This window comes from Crocodylus siamensis, chromosome 7 (genome assembly GCF_052110815.1).
Source record: "Crocodylus siamensis isolate JL-2025a chromosome 7, ASM5211081v1, whole genome shotgun sequence".
Classification (NCBI taxonomy): Eukaryota; Metazoa; Chordata; order Crocodylia; family Crocodylidae; genus Crocodylus; species Crocodylus siamensis.
Genome location: NC_143401.1, coordinates 95,088,110 through 95,107,378, shown reverse-complemented (window position 1 = coordinate 95,107,378; position 19,269 = coordinate 95,088,110). Strand labels below are relative to the sequence as shown.

The following is a 19,269-nucleotide window of genomic DNA, read 5'->3' as shown; positions in this document are numbered from 1 at the left end:
ATCCAAATGTTTATTTTCCTGTAACTGATATTTAAAAAAATAAATAAATTCCTTCCTGTTGATTGCAGTTCCTTTGCTTTCCCAGAACAGGGTTGCCAACTATCAGTAAATTTACAGAATGGCAGTAAAAAAATCAGGCTAAAAATAGTTTGTCAGTAAAGTCCAAAAAACCCTTTGGCCATCAGTAAAAATATAAGCAGCTGCTGCTTTACTGAAACTTTGACAGAGAACAGCAGTATTACCTGGTATCTGAGCAGGTGCACAGCACTCTGAAGGCAGCACTGTCTCAGTCATGTGCTGGTGCAGCATCCCAGGCTGCCTGTAAAACTGCTGGGTAGCAGGTAGGTTTCTTTGGGGGTGCATGCTGGGACAGGGGGAAATGGGGCCACCAGAGTTACGGCCCAGGGGTTGGGTGGGGAAACAGCATGGTTCAGAGTGCAGTCAGGGACATTGAGGTGTAGGGATGAGTAGAGGACCTCTGGCTGGGGGCAGGGAGTAACACAGCATAAAATTATCGCTGCAATCAAGCAGGGTTGCCAACCCAAGAAAAAAACCTTTTTACTTACAATCAAGCTCTTTTATTTTTCACTAAGGTTGATGTTAAACCCCTAAATTTGAACCCACCCCTTCTAACTGGGGCCTGGCAGAAAAGCTGCATTATGTAAGACATATATTAGTAAAAATGTCAGCAAAAAGTTTGGCGGTCAGTAAAAAGTCTGTAGATTGTGAGTGAAAAAAGAGTCTTGGGTTGATAATCCTATCCTGAATACCAATGTGAGAAAGTCATAGGGTATCATGTTGCTGCTGGAAAACCCTACATTACTACTAATGAGTAAAAGGACAGGTCAGTTATGCACAAGGAGCTGGAACACATTCTCTGTAACAAGCGGTAGGATTTCTAGAAGCCCACTGGGACTTGTTGTTGTGCTCAGGTGTCAGGTACAATGACTATCTCAAAACCCACTTGAGATTCAGATACCTGTGTGTTACCACACTGGAAATCCTATTCTGACTTAACGAAAGGGAAGGTTCCAGGGATTTTTTGAACTGCATCCATTAAAAATATATTGTCTATCATTCTCAATGCATATCCTTTATTTACTTAGCACAGATCAATTCAATTGTTTTCCAAATCTTTTTCCCCTTCAGCAAATCAAGTGAGTCCTTAGTTTACCATAGTTTGCTTTACTTACTGGGCCACCACCTAGTCTTATCATTATAACAGTTGTTTTCTAAAACAGAATAAGTGAGCTAAGTGCAGGTTAAACTTCCTTTGCTGAAAGCCCTGTAGTTTAATGTTCTTTGTTTATTCATAGGACATCTATATTATTGGCATCCCTTGGCTGGAAATACCAACAATGGGGCCAGGCAGAGACATCTGGAGGGTGGTTTGTTGATACAGACACAAAGTTGCAAGGAATTAGGCTCAAATAATAAATATATTTTGCAAAGGCTACTGGACAGGCATGACATGGCAGACAGTTTCAGTCTGTAAACACCTCAGATGGATTAGGATTATAACCTTTGGCAGAAGATACTCCAGCCCTGTGAGATATCCTTCATTTGCTGGGAGTGCTAACAGGCTGCTGAGGAGGTTAAAAAAGTTGTGGCCCTCATGAAGGTAGCAAACATTTAAAACCTGGATTTCTGGCGCAACTAATGAAGTATCTACATTAAAATGAAAAATGAGATCAACTGAATGGTACTAACTTCATCAGAGAATCTCTGTAACGTATGGATAAGTGTTACCAGCTTGATGGGTCCACTCCATTTAGAATCTTAGACACATATGAGGAAAATGCTCTTACAAATCTGAGGCCAAGAGGAAGGTCAAGGCACTACAGAGTGATAATGAAAGTCTGCCAGTGGCAAAATAACTTACCTGGAGGTCCTGGAGGTCCTGTGAGACCTGGGAAAATAAAGGCAAACATTTTAAAGGATTTGGAAAATGTTCTGTGTGGAAAACAATCATTCTGTTTAAAATTTTGGGTGAGGTCTTCTGTAAATCAACACAGCATGACTGAGGTCAGCTGAACACTGGTTTAAATCAGGTTTAGGTCTGTGTATGTGGTTCAGGGCCCTGTGTCCAAATATCTTTGCATGATGTAATGATGCCTTAGCATGAACAGCTGGCACAGGTCTCTGAAGAACTGCCCAGCAGGCAGTCTCCAGACAACTTGCTGACAATGAACAGCTGTGCTCCTTACCTAACAGAAGGTATGTTTCCCTTACCTGGCTGTCCTGAATCTCCGGGGGGTCCAGGTGGGCCTCGTATTCCTGGCAATCCCATGAGACCTTGTTCACCTAGAGACAGTTACCGATACAGCACAGAAACATTTCAGCTTCGGGAAGTGCAGTAACCATTTATATTATAAGCATCATCAGTATGAACTGAACCACCTTTTCAAGCATAGGTGCCAAACACAAAGGGGCAGGTCTACAGACATACTGAGCAAGAATTTCCATTCTTCCATACCCAATATGAGCATCCAGATTTGGAGAAAAGCCTCCAGTTTGATGATGTCCAGGAGGTGGCTTAAGGTTTATCTGTTTGTTTAGGCTCTTGCCTGAAATATGGAGGTAGGGAGAGTCTCTAAGAAGAATGTGCCTGATCTCATGTTCACACAAGGTGCATTTCGCAGTACCCTGTTGCCTACTCTCGAGTGTCTTGGTCATACCTGGCCCACCCAGGTGAAGTCATACTGATGGAGAACAGGGAGACAGACTTAGTAATGTCTGATGGCACATTGTTGCCCTGTTATTCTGAGAGGCTAGGGTTCAAGGTCATGAAACAAACCCCAGTCTTCCTCTCAAACTGCCTTCAAGTCAAGACGTAGCTGACCTTTTGTCTCTGAGGAGGTGCAATGGGAAGGAAAATTAAAAAACAGTAGCCTACCTCTTGGGCCTTGGAGTCCATCAGGACCAGCAGGACCTAACAAGAGATAAGAATACATGAGGAATTCCTGAAAGAGCACCATAGTATTCCCAACTCTTTACTAAACAGACTACTACTGTCCACCAGACTATGACTTTCTATTATATTGCAGGTGAATAGGTCCTTGGCTGGACTCACTGAGGGTTCACAAAATTATAAAGAAGCACTTTCATGAATGTAGTAAATATCTGGCAACATATTCAGTACAATTCCACTCCACTGTCATTTCCTAGCCAGTCTTTGCCGAAATGGACTCTATATGAATGGAACGACATCAACTCCCATATGTGATCTTCAGAAATATTGCAGCACTTCTTTGTTATTTACCTACTGAACCTTTAGCTCCTGGTTCTCCTGCAGAACCAGGCAATCCTCTGGCTCCTTGTTCACCTGTAAGCAAATTAAATTAAGATGAATAAAAAATAATAATGAGATGGCACTTAATGAGTCTCAGCAAGATTTTTTCATCTGCAAGCTAAAGGCAGCAACAACAGGATGTTCAGGATACCAAGAGGCTGCTTATGGGTATTAGGAAGGATTATTCTTGTAATATGTACAAATGAGCTGAGTGCTTTGTGTGTGAACCTCTCTGAAGCAATCAGTAAGACTCACTACCGAGTATATACTGGAATCGTATGAATCACTAATGCAATTCAGTTTGGCAAACCTGAGCAAAAATAAGGCCAGGAATGACACTATCATCTCTTTTAAAGACGAACTGAGTTCAGTGGTCATCTCATACTTTCAAATGCACTTTTTACCAATTGCTTATTTTGTTTCCATATTTTACATGCTAATTTCAAGATTTTGGAAAAGAAGTGTTTCTAGACTCACCTGTCAGACCACGAGGACCTTTTTCACCTTGATCACCTAAAACAAACACAACGGACAAAGGATGTTATATAATTGTTTCATTGTAAAATGTTACTGTCAAAGTAGAGAACACGTGAACAAAACATCAAAAAAAAAGAGGCTACTCTGGCATTACAGAATAATAGAAAATGAACATTGGAAGGGACCTCAGGAAAACATCTAGTCCAACCCCCTGCTCAAAGCAGGACCAGCCCCAGCTAGATCATCCCAGCCAAGACTTTGTCCAAACAAGTCTTAAAAACCTCCAAGGATGGAGCTTCCACTACCTCTCTGGGTGACCTGTTCCAGTGTTTTACTAACCTTTTTGTGAAATAATTTTTCCCCTAATATCTAACCTCAACTTCCCTTGCCACAATTTGAGATCACTGCTCCTTGTCCTGTCATTTGCCGCCACTGAGAACAATCCAGCTCCATTCAGGATTTGAATTACGGGGAAGCTAGGGGGAGGGCTGAGCCTCCACATAAGAGGCAAGCACTCCCCCATAAGAGACGAGAGCCCTCCCCCTCCCCAGCCCACCTCACACTTCAGGTGACGGCAGCAGCTTCTACCAGCTTCTGGCTGCCACCGCTGCAGACCCCCACCCCAGAGTTGGAATGTAATTTGAACCTTGGCTCCATCCTTTTTGGATCCCCCTTCAGGGAGTTGAAGGCTGCTATTGAATCGCCTCTTAGTCTTCTCTTCTCTAGACTAACTAAGACCAGTTCCTTCAGCCTTTAGGGGGATCCAAAAGAAATACTCAAAAAGGATCTTAAAAAAAAGGAAGTATTGACAAAGGTAATTTAATTGACTGACATACCTTTGGGTCCAGGTGGTCCCGCAGCTCCTTTGTCACCTAAAAGATATACAAGACAAGCTTTAAATGTTTCTACTGAACAAAGGAAAACATCTCTGTCCTTCATTACTTTTTAGAGACAACTTCATGCACTTCAGAGCAGGATGGGATGGTGCAGAGGCTCTGCTAGGGGAGACACTGTGATCTTCTCATTCAATACTGTAGCATTCAGCCATCCACTGAAATCTCCTTTGCTGTTTCATCTAATCTAAACTGTCATCCACTACTCTATAGCACATGCAGGGCATCCACCCCCACCCCCAAGTGTATTCTTCCTCCTATTCTTTTTTTCTATTATCCTTGGCCCGGCCTGGCCCCAGCATCAGAACAGTTCACAGATATGGCTCCACTGCTTAGTCAGGTGTGCTGTTCTGGGCAGTGATGGAAACACAATATCTGTTACTGCCTCCATGACTCCTCAGTGTGGCTGAATGTGGAATTTGTGTCTTACCTTTAGGACCTGGGAGACCTGCTTCACCTCTAAATCCCTGGAGGCCTGGAGGACCTGCAGGAGAAACAGGATTGAGGGTTTCAGTCTGCTTCATTACTGAGCATATATTAATGAAAAGGAAATGTCTGACATGCAGGGTGGTCTCAGTCTACCTGTACATTGCCCATATTTTATGAGATACTATAAAAGAAGAATGAAGCACTCACCTGGAGGACCATGTGGGCCTGGAGAACCTGTCATACCTGTAAATAAAAAGAATGAGATGAGATATTAAAGTCGTCTTACAATGGGAAAAAGCAAATCTCTTTGGATCTGCCAACCCATGATCACCTGGCAACTGCTGTTCATGAGTCACTTACAAGGTACAACTCCCACTAAAGTTTAGAACTGCACTGATATGGCAGCTAGAGTCTTGTCCCATTGTTGCCAAAGGTTCAAAGGCAAGGACAACTGCTTAACCTTGAAGGTGAGTAGACTATACACTTAGACTGCATAATTTCTCAAACAAACTAGTCAGTTCTAAGCCTGATCATTCATCTACTCCTTGCAATGAAGCACAACTAAAAACATCAGGGCCACTTTTTTTCAATCCATCCTTCCACAGATCCTACTCAGTCTTCCAGGACTACTTACTTATGAAACTCTAGCTATGAAACAATTATACTGGTTTAAAAATGGAAAGACACTTCTCCTGAGCATGGCAGCTGGGGGAGGCTTACTGCTCCTGAGCTGGTCCACTGTGACTATTTCATGTGTCTGCTCCTTTCCCACAGTAAATGAAGCTATACTGGGGCAACTTACATGGGAATGAAACATCAGCTAAATTACTACAGCTTGGCTTCCATTTGCTAAAGGATGGAATAGACATGTAAACCAGTTACAATGGAATAGTTTCCTCCACCTTTTCGATCAGTATGACCGTTTCATTTGTCCGCACTCTATTGACATTTTCCATCCATCGTTATATTTACCTTTGGGACCAACAGAACCTGGGGCACCAGGTGACCCTGGAAGTCCTGGCTCACCGACAGAACCTGGAGAGTTAAGAACAAGATCATGAATACCTACTGTGGATTAGGCTCTGATTGCATCCTACTCAATGCCATTATTATTAGCAACCAGTCAGTAAGAAAGAACCTGAAACAATTCCATTGTAATGCAGCAGAATTTGATTTCCCTCAAATCTTAGGTCTTGAATTATATCAAAATAAATAAGGTAACCAATATTCAAAATATTTTTGATTCTATGAAAAAAGCTAACTGTTTGGTCCACTGAAGATCTAGGACAAATCAAGGCCTTTTAGCCCAGTTCCGTCTAAGCAGATAAAATGAAGCCTGGATCTGAACTACCAGAACCCTTGATTATTGATTACTGAATTGTTTTTTCTAAACAGAATTAAAAGTGGAAAGGAGGGCTCCAGGCAACTTGATCTCCTACCTCTGTCTCCTTTCTCGCCAAATCCAGGTGGTCCAGGCTCCCCACGAGGCCCTGGAAGCCCTTCTCGCCCTCTTTGCCCCATGGGTCCTTCCATGCCAGGTTCACCTACAGAAAACAAATTGCTTGTCTTATAGTTTTTCTATATCCTCCACCCCATGTAAGAAGACATTCATCTCCCAGGAGGTCCTGTGTTCCAACATACAGCTTGAGGACTCATGAGCCTCCCACTGTGGTTCAGTGATGATAAACTCAGAGTTACCTGGAAAGACAGGTCAGTGCCACTTACCCACACTGCCTTTCTGTCCCTTTGGCCCCTCTGGTCCTGGGTGTCCAATCAGACCTGGAATTAACATAAGCATAATACAGCACATTAAACCTGCACTTTCTTTCCTTACATTTGGACCATTGGTGGACTGTTGGTGTTATGAAAGTAAAGGACAAAGAAACTGAAGACCAAATAGTTAGAGAGTTGAGCTAAAAAATATATTACTTGGTAAGTGGGGCTCTCTTTTGAAGTATCTGGAAAGAAATGTACACTAAGGCATAGTAGCTGCATCTATACAAGTGGCAGACTGCACAGTGGTTACTGCACAGTCATTTAGTACTTGCATAACCAATTACTAAATGACTGTGCAGTAACCAGCATTATTGCACAGTAGCGTCACATCATGGTTAGTGACGTGGATATTGTTCAGAATCTATTTCTAAATATTCAGCACAAAAGGGTCTGAAATCTACACACCACACAAGTGAGAATGACATACTTATTTGACACAGTGGCAGTATTTACTCAGTGGAACCTCTGCTTGGGTGCACACAATTTTGTGAGCATGCATTGTCACTGAACAGTCAAGACAGAATTTTCCCAAGCAAAACTTTCACAAGCAAAATTGCCTTAGCTGCTTATACAAGCATCCTGACCTTTCATATGTGTATGCCAATGCCAGTGATCCAAAAACGCACTTGCAAGTGTGTGTTCAGAAAAGCATCAGCTAGTCTGAAGCTGCACTGAAAATCTGCCACTGCACTGCAGGACAGTGGCTCTGTTGGTTTGTCAATGCCCAGTCACTAATCAGGTACTTATGAGGGGTATAAGGCATCTACAATCACACAAGAACTGAGCCCAGACTCCTTGGAGCATTAGCCTATAATGTCATAGCATGTGCTGGTTAGCTGAAGCCCTGCGCAGCCCAGAATCAGTGACATGTTCAAATTTACCCACCTGGTATACCAGGAAGTCCTTGGTCTCCTGTTACAACAAAGAAATAGACAATCAGTGTGAAAATGGCTCTATCCTCATGTTCCCTTCTACACCCCTTACTAGTTAGACTCTACCCATAAGAATAGGGGTGTCTAACCCTTGCAGCAATTGGCTGCTGATAAATCAACCTCCTCTCAATACTCCTTAGTAGCACACTGATTCCACTGGATAATGTACAATTTCTATGATGGTTTTCAAACAGATGAGTATATTTCTGAATGCAAAGAAATATTTCCCCCTCTACAATAAGCTCTAAAGGGTTTTTGTCATGGAGTTATGTCTGAAAAGTAAAGACAGCCTCATGCTTAAAACATAGACCCACGTAGATTTTAATGTGTTACCCACCACTTCATCAGCCTCTCTATGCCAATCGCTTCTTTGGAGACAAAAGGCCATTTCCAGCTTCCAAATCTATATATCACTTCAGTCCTTGGTTCTTGGCGTCCAGCTGGCTGGACTGAACATTATATTGACTTCACGGCATACTATAATATATCTGATTACTGAAATTCTTCCTTCACACCACAGGTGATAATGACCCTCTTCCTTTTTGACTATTCAATCTCCCATTAATCAAGCTTTTTTCCTTCTATTAATTGTTTCTCTGATACCCCTCTCTTCTCTAATTTCACAGCCCTACCCACTGTTCTTAAACATGGTGTCTGCTTCTTCCCTCAGACCTGATGAAGAATGCCTTATGTTTGAAATCTTGTCAAACTTTATCTCAACCACGCAGTTGGTCCAATAAAAGATATCACCCATAAAGGTGATATCTTACCTCTCCTAATCTATAGTGTCCTTGTATCTCCAAAGCTATTGTCCCTACTGCATATTGTCAACATGTCTGAGGAGAACATGTCATTTAGACTCACCTTTGGGACCTTGCATTCCCATATCACCTAAGAAAAACAGAAAACAGAAGTATGAGAGACTTGTAAAGTATTTCCAGCCATGGCTCATCCTGGAAGAACTCTTGCTCCCTTGTTACACTCTAAGCTCCCAGTGAAACCAGTGGGAGAGCTGGGTGTGCATGGTACTTCACATCTGCACCACATCTGCACAATACAGAACCTGGCCTTCCAACAGTAAGTCTATTTCCAGAAAAGCCCTTTTCAATTTCTCTTCCTAGGGGGATGCAGGAAGCAATCGCCCCTCCTACTAGTAGACACCCCTGGCATTTTAAAACATCTGTCCTGGATTCTTCATTATACTTATGGAGAAAATAGCAGAGGACACAGGAAGAAAAATCCAGCATTCCAGTACCTTTTGGGCCAGGTTCCCCTCTCCAGAAGCCTATAATAGAAAATAAAACAGTTGTTAGGTTTCACCACACAAACAAATTCCCTTTGTCACACTCTCTCTCTCTCGTGATGCAATGCATTTTCAGACTTGATTTTGAGGCTGAGGGCAGCACTGTCTAATGGACAGAGTGTGATTTTGCAATTATGTTCTTCCCAGGAAAATTCCTGCTTCTATGGTTTCCTTTGAAAATCTGCAGGAGTCACATTTGGAGGAGGAAGGAGAATTCAGGCCCCTGAGTTTAAACCCAGTTCTTGATGCTAGCTTTTTTCATGACCTTGGCCACATAACTAAATCTTGCTTTTTTCAACTTAAAAGTGGGGGAAAATAATACTGACCTCAACACAGGGGAATAGGCAGTTATTATTTATGCAGTGCTTTAAAAATGTAAAGTTCTATCAGTGCTGTAAGCTTGATTCAGAATTACATGGGACAATTTCTTTTACCACCACCTTGAAATCATCCTCTTTTTCTACAGTAGATTGAATGCGTCTATTACAGGCCTCATTCTGGGACCTGTATTTGTTTGCAGTACACTCCACACAATACAGTGTGTGAGTATATTGTGAGTATATTGTGCTGCACTTTGAAGGTTTCAGTCAGAAAGCTGACATGCTTCCTGGCTTTGTCTGGATTATAAAGACTATACTACATATTTCCATTTGATTAGAGGCAGTTACTGGGGCACATTTTCAAAAAATGGTCTCCTAAGTTGCACCAGTAGCACTTGCATGCTCTGACTGTTGCATGGGCTGTGCAAGCTGTATGTAGAAACAGAGTGTGTGAATGAAATTATTGAATTATTTAGATAGCCAGTTTTGAAATTCTGAAACAAAAGAATGATACTGCTTAAGAGTTTCCATTTGTCGGTGCAACCCGACTTGAGAGATAATGGTAGGACTGCATGGAGAAAAGATAATACAGGCTGATCAAATGTAAACTGGAGTCTTTCCACCAAAGCCAATGTAGTTAGAAATTTGCAATGGCAAACATGAGATCAGAACCCAGCTCTTCCCCAGTAATATACACAGAAGAATGAGCTCCATGTCTACTGTCAAATGCAGATACATCTGAAAACATAATTTTCTATATTCCTTACTACCTAAGTGCAATCTGAAGCCCCACAGCAGTCTGGACAGTGAATAACAGAGAACCACCTCATTTCTAGGCAAACCCTCTCATAGCAGCTGATTCTTGTTATGGACACTTGCCCTTCTTACCATTTTTCTTTTCTTCATCCAGTCTACCCTTCACAGCCATCCAGATGAAATCATTAAGACCATGTTGATATTCAGCAGAGCTTTTACCTAGCCCCTGCCTGTACTGCAAAATAGCATTTTCTGTCATGTAGCTCAATTTACTTTCTTCCAGGGCTGCCACACGAGCTTTCAGCTTCCTCACTTCTTCCGCTGAAAGGTAAAATTAACACATGAAAGAGGAGGTATAGCAGCAGATTCATATTCAAAATACCTATAACTGTAGGGGGGGCACTCCGTGTATTTGACTTTCCCACAGGGATTCCACTGTACTGAAAGGACATCTGTACAACCTGTCAGCCTCTAAGGAGAAGAATGACCCTGTACTAAGATCACAGGAATCAGACCTATGTTTCCTGCCACTGATTTCCTTTGTGACTTGAGTAATCACTTCCCCTTTAGGGTTATGTCTTCACTGAGAACACAAGGCGCAGACAGAACTGACAATTTGCACCCAATCTGGCCCCTGAAGGTACTCTATAGCCATGTCCTAACACAAGTGCACAGCTGCAGAGTGCTTTAGAAGGGCCCAGACCCACAACAATCTGAACACGAGGGCTCAGATGAAGGTGCTCCAAGGTGGAGCAACTTGTGTCTGCGCATGCCAGGAGCACGGCTGAATTGGCACAGCCCAGCACTGCTCCCAGAGCTGTTTTCAGAATGGGGGTGGGGGGGAAGGGAGTGGGGGAGGCTCGTTCTGGGGGTTGCCCAGCCAATGCTGGAGGGCAGGGCAGGTGGACTGGAGACCCCTTGCCCTGCCACTGAGGTGGGGGACTCCAATCCACCCTCCCCCCACACTCCAGTGCAGGCTGGGGAAACCCCAGAATGGACCTTCTTCCTCTGCCTTCTCCCCCTCCCATCCTGAGACAGCACTGGGAGCTGAGAGTGGGGGGTGGAGCTAGGGAAAGAGGTTACAGAGATGCAGTCTCTCTCCCTGGATCAACTCCAAATTGGAGCTCAATCCTCCACCCTCCCAACCCAGCAGCTAAAGTCTGTTGGGTCGGGAAGATAGGATTGGTCTAACTCATGGCATTTTCTGTGAAGCACCATGAGTTAGATTGAGAGTTTGAACTTCTGTCTGCACTTAAAGATGTGTTCTTAACTCAAGTTAACATGAAGTACAGTTCTAATGCAGGCAAGGCAGTCTGTAGTTTTTCCAAAAGTTAGTCAGGCAATGTAAAATCTAGGTTCTCCTACAGTTTTCAGCTTGACTAACTGAGGGGAGGGGGTGGTCACTAGCTTAGCTAAATTGGATATGGGGGTGATTATTTTTCACATATCAAGATGGAACACCTAAGCCAGCATCATTTCCTAATATACACTGAGCCTAACTGCGAGCAATCACACCTCCTACACCCAAGAAAATCTAAAAGTAAAGCTCATCAATGTGGACAGTCTGCCTGACTCAGAGTATCCCATTGCTAAACCTGTATCAAATGCTGTTCAGTCCTTTATGGGAGGTGACAAAATTAACTTTTATGGACAGTAGGGCCCCCAGCAGCAAGGTTTGGATTTGGATTGAGTCAGGAACCAAAATGATGGGAAAGATGGAAAAGGGAACGTTGCACAGTGAAATAAGATTCGACTGATCCAGACCCCTATTTCAGAGAGGATGCAGCACCACCGACTTCAGAGAATACTATAAGTGATCTTGTGGACACCTGTAGAATAGTCTGTCCCTAGAAGAAACTTCCTGTCCTCATCTCTCACAGACTAAGCTTATCCCCTGAAGCATGAAGGCTTATCTCTTTAGACATTATTTTTATCCTGCCTAATATATCAGTTGATCTTCCCATTGCCAAAGTCTTTCCCCAATCTTTTATTTAATCCTGCTAATCTCCTGGCCTGGGTGAAATCTTGTGGCAGTAGGTTCCACAGGCTAACAGAACTCTGCGCAAAGAAGCATTTCAGCTGATCAGTTTGTAGTATTATCAAATGCCTCCTGTTCCTTGTGAAGTATATTATTACATGCTGTCATCACGCTTTATCTGTCAGCACCCCTTTATCACATCCCTTCCTGATCCCTCTTCTGACCACTTACAGGGCTGGACCCAAGATTCTCCTTAGTCTCATTATCAATCCAGATGTGAACTTCCTCTACGGAGCTTGGGAGTATTTAGATTTGGCTTCTGGTTCAGGCCCAATCACTACTCCTGGCTGCACTGAACCGTCCACTCACTGAATGACAGTTCATTTGCTGGCCTGCTCTTACCCAATGCAATGAGTCCAAAGAGCAATCCAAGGAGAAGCAACCAGGCCAGGAGCAGACCTAGAAGCCACTTCCACCAGCTACAACAGGAACCACAGGGACACCAGGCTGGAGCCGCTCCAATCCCTCCCCCTCCACCATCACCATGTATTTCTGAAGAGGGAAGAGGGAAGGGACAAAAGCGAGATTAGTCAATGACCTGTTAACTTCATTGTGGTTACTCATGTGAGAATAAGGATAGCAGTCAGGTCCATTAGATGCAGCATTATGTGAAAGATGTGGATGTGTTTGTATCTGAGTGTATATATATTTATGTATATGTACACACACATACACACAAAAGCATATATGTGTATGTACAGAAACACACACACACTTCAGTTTGTACACAGGAGACACAATTCTGGTCCTGCTGAAGGCCTGAAAAATAAACTGCCATTGTAGCACTGAGTAGCTGCACTGCTAGCAACCTAGTTTGCCCAGCATTAAAGAAGCACACGTATTCAGACTTGGACCCATGACTGAACTGCACATGCAAATATTTCAGGGCATGCAGACTATGTGTAAAACAGTGAGACAACCCTTCTGAGAATGCCTTCCCTCATGCATTGCCACCTTCTTACACATTGTTTATATTGCAAAAGGATAATTATTTTTCCATTAAAAGTACATCATTACTTCCTACTGAAGCACCTTAAGAGCACCACTTACCAGCATAGGTTGCTTTGTCCTTTGTTGACACTGATTTTAGATCTCCTGTTGGTACAACAACAAAAGAGATTTTAACAATAATTAGTCTATGCAGCAGAACACCATCCCAAAATAAAATAATGCAAGGCAGCAGGCAGGATACAGTGTAAAGGAAGTGGTGAAACAAAATGGAGCCTAATTTGTTCTTCTCGACCTGGAAGGACGTGGGCAGTGGGGTCCCCTCAGGGCTCAGTCCTCGGGCCCGCACTGTTCAACATCTTCATCAGTGACTTGGATGAGGGGGTAGAAAGCACCCTGTTCAAGTTTGCTGATGACACTAAGATGTGGGGGGATGTGGGTGCACTAGAAGGGTGCAATAGGCTACAAGCTGACCTTGACAGGTTGCAACGGTGGGCGGATGAGAATAGGATGGGGTTTAACACTGATAAGTGCAAGGTGTTGCACATGGGGAGGAAGAACCGGCACCACACTTACAGGTTGGGGAACTCCCCTCTTGCCAGCACGGAGACGGAAAAGGATCTTGGAGTCGTCATTGACTCCACGATGAACATGGGCCGGCAGTGTGGGGAGGCAGTCAAGAAGGCCAACCGTACCCTGTCATGCATCCACAGATGCATCTCGAGCAGGTCCAGGGAGGTGATCCTCCCCCTCTATGCGGCACTGGTCAGGCCGCAGCTGGAGTACTGCGTCCAGTTCTGGGCGCCACACTTCAAGAGGGACGTGGACGATATGGAAAGAGTCCAGAGGAGGGCCACTCGTATGATCAGGGGTCAGCAGGGCAGGCCTTATGAGGAGAGGCTACGGGACCTGAACCTGTTTAGCCTCCACAAGAGAAGGTTAAGGGGGGACCTTGTGGCCTGCTACAAACTGGTCAGGGGGGATCAGCGGGTATTGGGGGAGTCCCTGTTCCCCCGTGCGCTGCCAGGAGTGACCAGGAATAACAGTCACAAGCTGGCGGAGGGTAAGTTTAGATTAGATATTAGGAGGCGCTACTTCACAGTCAGGGCGGCTAGGGCCTGGAACCGGCTTCCAGGGGAAGTGGTGCAGGCTCCTAGCCTGGGGATTTTTAAAAGGAAGTTAGATAAGCACCTTGCCGGGGTCATCTGACCCCGGTGCTCTTTCCTGCCAAGGCAGGGGGTCGGACTAGATGATCTACCTAGGTCCCTTCCGACTCTAGCTACTATGATACTATGATACTATGATACTAATTCTCATTGTTAATTGCAGGGACATAGGTTTATCTGAAAACAGGTGTAAGTGTTAAAGGGATGTAAAGTGTTTTCATCCAGCATTCAGTGAGTGTGGAAAACAAGTGAAATTTAGATTTTGCTGGGACAGGAAGATGATGTAGCAGTTAAAATCAGTAAAACAAAGCTGTAAGAGATAAGAGGATGCCTCTACACCTCTCTGCCAGTACTTTTTCTTGATGTCTGCAATTTGTATCAGTCAATCAACACCACCTATGTAAAGAATTCAGACTCATTTCACATCAAAGCGCTGATTCATCACTGTATTACTCCACTGTGGTGGTGTAATGACTGAGTCTTACATGTCAGGCTAGTGCACCTTTTATTACTATCATTGTCCTTATTTTTATTTATTTATTTCAAGTGTCTTTCCCATGGCAGCCACAAGATCTTAGTGACTTCCAAGCAGAGAAAAAGTTCTACTTCTCGCTCCAAAGAGTTTAAGGTCTAAAGACAAACAAAGAGAGCATGGATGCCCAACATACAAGCAGAGTGGTCAAGTGTGAGACTGTCTTTGTGTTAGTAATATTTTGACATTGCTCCTCTTTTAATAGGCAAAGAAATTACTTCCAGTTATGGGTTTACCACGGTGATCCATTTTCTGTCCATCTCACACCCAGCTTGCAACTTGCTCTACCATTTTACATTACCATAGAATGGGTTCTTTTCGGTGCACAGATTAAAGCATTCAGCCATAAAACTAATCTACAGCGAAGGAGTAAGGAATCAACAGGCAGAAGCAAATGGGGAGAGATGTATTCAGTTGGGATTTGGAAAGATGGAGCAGGTATGGTGAAGAGAACAGGCGGGCTGTCCCCAGTGGCAGGAGGTACCAAAGAGGTGACTGGCATCAATACAAAGAACTTGTGATGATACAAACATGGGGTTGGTCAGAATGACTGACTCTTACCATTTCCTTCAGATTTCAGATAGGAGTCTGCAGCATAAGAAGAAGAAACACCTTGTTTTTCTTTCTTCAAGGTGTCTTCTAAGAAGCCTAGGTGGATACCAAACAGGAGCCAAAAACACCTTATTAGAAGTCAAAGAGGATCTATTCCTCAGCCTGAGAAAACTGAAATAACTTCACTAAATTCCACAGGCTTGTTCAAATCTACATCAGCCATGGATCTCGCCTGTGGAGTTTAAGCCACTGAGCCTTATAAGATGCCTGCTGTGTGATACACAGCAATGCTCTTGGTGGGATTTAATGCAGGGAGAACCAGTTTTGTCCCCTTGTCCCTGACATGTGAAGCTACCCTCTGTTGGTTAAAGGATGAAGTGATGGGAATGTCTGTGGCTATAACATTTAACATTCGTCCCTTTGGCTATGTGCAGTCTTTTGACGTGCATACAACCTGGACTTTGGGTAGTGAGTCCCTCTCACTACACAGGCAGGATTAAGGATTATTCTCTAGTGCACCTTTACTAGCATTTTGTTCAATGTGGTTATGGGACAGGGATTTCACCGATTTCCTGGGCATAGCCTTTCCTCTCAGAGTTTAGTAATATCGCAGTCCATCAGAACCTGCCATGGCAGCTGGAGTTCCACCCTTGTAACTATATCTGTGTAATTAACTACCATTCATTTATGACCCCCAGAACACATGCATGCCATGGGGAATGATTGGTAGGAAACATACCTCCATTGAGCCCAGTGCTGGAAGCAGTAAAGACCTTCCCGCTGTCCTTGGTCATGATCAAGAGCTCCATCTCCTTCTTGGCAGGGATATTATCCTTCTCCAAGAGCAGGAACTTGCAGTCTTTGCGCAAAACGTCATCACTTTGGGAGTTCAGCCTGCTGCCAGCTATGATAGGGAGACAAGGGACAAAAAGGTTACTGTATTTACGCTGAGTGAGCTTATGCATATACACAATGGGTGTAAAACAATTATTTGGTAAAACTAAGTCTTCCTTGATGATGAGGTTGAGGCTACCATAAACAGCAGACTCTGGAGAAGTCAGTCTTTGTACTAGCTAAAGAGCAATAGTTTTTGTGCTGAGTGCTACTGAGAACCCAGATTTTCTATGTGTACTAACAACTACTGAAAGTACTACATGCTGCTTGAAACAAGCATATAATTTATTCATAGGCAAGGAGATCTATCAGACTGCTTGGTCTTCATCCCCATCCCTTTTTCCAAACAAAATGATACACAAGATGAATTTTGAAAAGGTATTGTAAAATTAACATTGAAGATACTGGGCCTGATGTTGCTCTGTTATTCTGGTATAAATCTGAAGCGATCGGTGTTACCAATTTGACTGTGAGTTGCACAGTATTTTGTTTTTTTTCTTAAATTTCTTCTACAAACCCGTGATAACACGAGAACTCAGCTTCTATTAAACAAAAGCAAGTGTCTAGTGTTGGAGCTATAGGAAAAAAAGCTCAAAATACAAACTCTGAAAGCTCCCCAGCTAGAAGACGAATAAAAAAACCCTCAATATCATTGTCATCATCATTTTCAGCATGACTATGATTTACTGTCACCAATTTTTAAGCTAACTTCATGACTTTTTGCATGCTTGGGGCTGGTATTGTTGCAAAATGATGAACAAAACTAAGCCTGCAAATTTTCCGGTACAACGTTAAAGTTAAAGATATTGGACTCAGTTTTGCAACTTGCCACTCTGTTGAATTTCCCTGATGTAATTCTAGTGAGCGACGCTATTGCCAAACTGTCCTAGGAAGCATCAGGGGTCTGGCTCTGACTTTCTAGTGCTGAATTCCTTTCTCGTTAGTTTTCATTTTGGAATGGCAAGAGTGGCATCTAGTGGACAGTTTGGTTAGTAACAAATTGTCCTAACAATATTCCATGTGCTATTGTTGTCATACAGAGTTTGAAATATGGTCTGCCTGAGCAAGGACAATAGGCTCTGAAATCACCAGCTTCTCACAGTCAATCCTGGACATCCACGAGTTACCAACTCACCAGTTGCAGTAGCCACACCAGTAGTAGCTGCAGCATTGCTCTGAGAAGAACTGTTCTTCACACCATATACTGTAATAGAGAAATCATTAGAGACTACAATCCTTCTAGCCATTGGAAGAGCTGCACAGTTGCAGATGCTGAAAGAGGAGGGCTGAAGTCTAATTCCCAGAATGAAGGCAGCAGGGGGTCCTCGGATACCCACCCAAACCTTCCTTAAACTTGATCCTGCAATATGTATCTGTGTGAGTAGCCCTTTTTTCTTGCAACATGGATGGGAGAATTTATATGGGTAAGGGCTTCTCCAGTGACTACGACTGGGCAAGATTTGTGTCCTTCTTTGTACTGGGTACAAAAAGTCAGATCCCATAACCATAAGGCTAAAGTCAAACCAATGCTATTTCACAGCACACTGGACAACACAATGAAAAGAACTTGGGTTCATATTAATTTTAATAAAACAAATTAGATGCAAGTATATTTCCTTCCCAATTTAATCCCAACTGCATTTCACTTACAGCAGTAATTCTGACAATACTTGCATTGTCCTTCTGTTCTTTAAACTGTATCTTATAGGAAAGCCCCCAGATGTGAATTATTTGTTCGTAAAAGAGAAGCTCGGACATAGGAACACACATTGCATAAGGAAGCAACACAGATGAGTTACCCAACTTTGCCACCCTAAGATTAAAAAGTTGCTGACCTGTAGAGGCTGTGGTTGCACTGTGGGTCATGACTGCAGGGGGTGGAACCAGGTTGTTTTGAACACCAAACACTGCAAAGAAAAATATCTGGAAATGAATTTGGGAGCTCTACATCGCAAGTGGTATTTTTTCCTAAATAAAAACAGGACCAAGGACTATAACAGCAATCCTAGTGCCTTCCGCTAGCAAAGGTATAGATGTATCATCCTGGCCTGAGATGATCTCTTTAGATTCTAATGAACTCAGCGGTCCAGCTGTATGTTTCACACGCATCTCTGTTCATCTTCTCCAATAAGAATTTTGCAGACCTGTTACCTTCCCTTCCACACCTGCTTCCTCAGCTCTGACTGTCCTGGATGTCATTTTCAGCTCAGGAGAAATAATGGGAGATCACTTTCGACCTCACAGAACATGAGGAAATCCTACTGCTACCTGTACACCTCTAGAGGGGTTTATTTTTGGAAAAGCATTAAATTCACTGAATAGGTCTAGTGTGGCTATGAGAAAATTAATGATAGCCACATACAGTATGTAGGAAATGATACCTCATGAAAGGTAAAATAATTGTTTAGTATTCCATAAAAGGAAGTTATGGGATGGGATTGAGCAAAAAGAGATTCCTTGAGAAAAGGCATGTCTGTGGTAGAAGCTCCATCACTTGAGTTACCCGAAACACACAAAACTATTCTGCAGAATATGATCCAGGGTTTGTTGTGCAGAAATAAACAAATTGCCCTAACAGATGCTTTCTGAAGTATTTGAATAAATGATGTTTCCTCAGAGATCTCCAAGATTTTCAATATTGCCTGCCTTCAACTAACATGTTACAGATACTAATTACCTGGATTAGTTTTTATAACCCCTATATTTCTCAATGGGTTAACTGCTTTGCTTTTTTCTCCGCTGCCTACTTTACCTCTCCTAGCAATACCTCCTTTTTTTCTCCCCCCCTTCCCTACATCTTTGTATTCTAATCACTGCTTTCTATTTAGAAGCTCTGCTTCCTGCAGTCCCTTTATAACATGTGATGAAGTAAACTGCTGCTTATAAAATTATCTTATAATTAATCTTGCCTTCTAGTATATACTCCTATACTTGTGCCAGTGCCACAAGTAAAATCCAGAG

At 43.0% G+C, this 19,269-nt stretch overlaps 1 protein-coding gene across 2 annotated transcripts in view; it reads right to left on the bottom strand.

Moving 5' to 3' along the window:
- The window catches only part of COL17A1 (collagen type XVII alpha 1 chain), a 55,858-nt gene that overhangs the window by 20,021 nt on the left and 16,568 nt on the right, over positions 1-19,269 (bottom strand). For both annotated transcript variants that reach the window (XM_090057869.1, XM_090057870.1), the window contains 21 exons: positions 18,144-18,215; positions 17,444-17,512; positions 16,154-16,318; positions 15,424-15,510; positions 13,267-13,311; positions 12,559-12,708; positions 10,311-10,499; positions 9,055-9,084; positions 8,664-8,690; positions 7,753-7,779; positions 6,817-6,870; positions 6,531-6,635; positions 6,064-6,126; positions 5,299-5,334; positions 5,093-5,146; positions 4,606-4,641; positions 3,770-3,805; positions 3,263-3,325; positions 2,897-2,932; positions 2,233-2,304; positions 1,883-1,909 (listed from right to left, as the gene is read on the bottom strand). In XM_090057869.1, the coding sequence (XP_089913995.1) occupies positions 1,883-1,909; positions 2,233-2,304; positions 2,897-2,932; positions 3,263-3,325; positions 3,770-3,805; positions 4,606-4,641; positions 5,093-5,146; positions 5,299-5,334; positions 6,064-6,126; positions 6,531-6,635; positions 6,817-6,870; positions 7,753-7,779; positions 8,664-8,690; positions 9,055-9,084; positions 10,311-10,499; positions 12,559-12,708; positions 13,267-13,311; positions 15,424-15,510; positions 16,154-16,318; positions 17,444-17,512; positions 18,144-18,215 (1,443 nt within the window). The remainder of the gene's footprint in view (positions 1-1,882; positions 1,910-2,232; positions 2,305-2,896; positions 2,933-3,262; positions 3,326-3,769; positions 3,806-4,605; positions 4,642-5,092; positions 5,147-5,298; positions 5,335-6,063; positions 6,127-6,530; positions 6,636-6,816; positions 6,871-7,752; positions 7,780-8,663; positions 8,691-9,054; positions 9,085-10,310; positions 10,500-12,558; positions 12,709-13,266; positions 13,312-15,423; positions 15,511-16,153; positions 16,319-17,443; positions 17,513-18,143; positions 18,216-19,269) is intronic.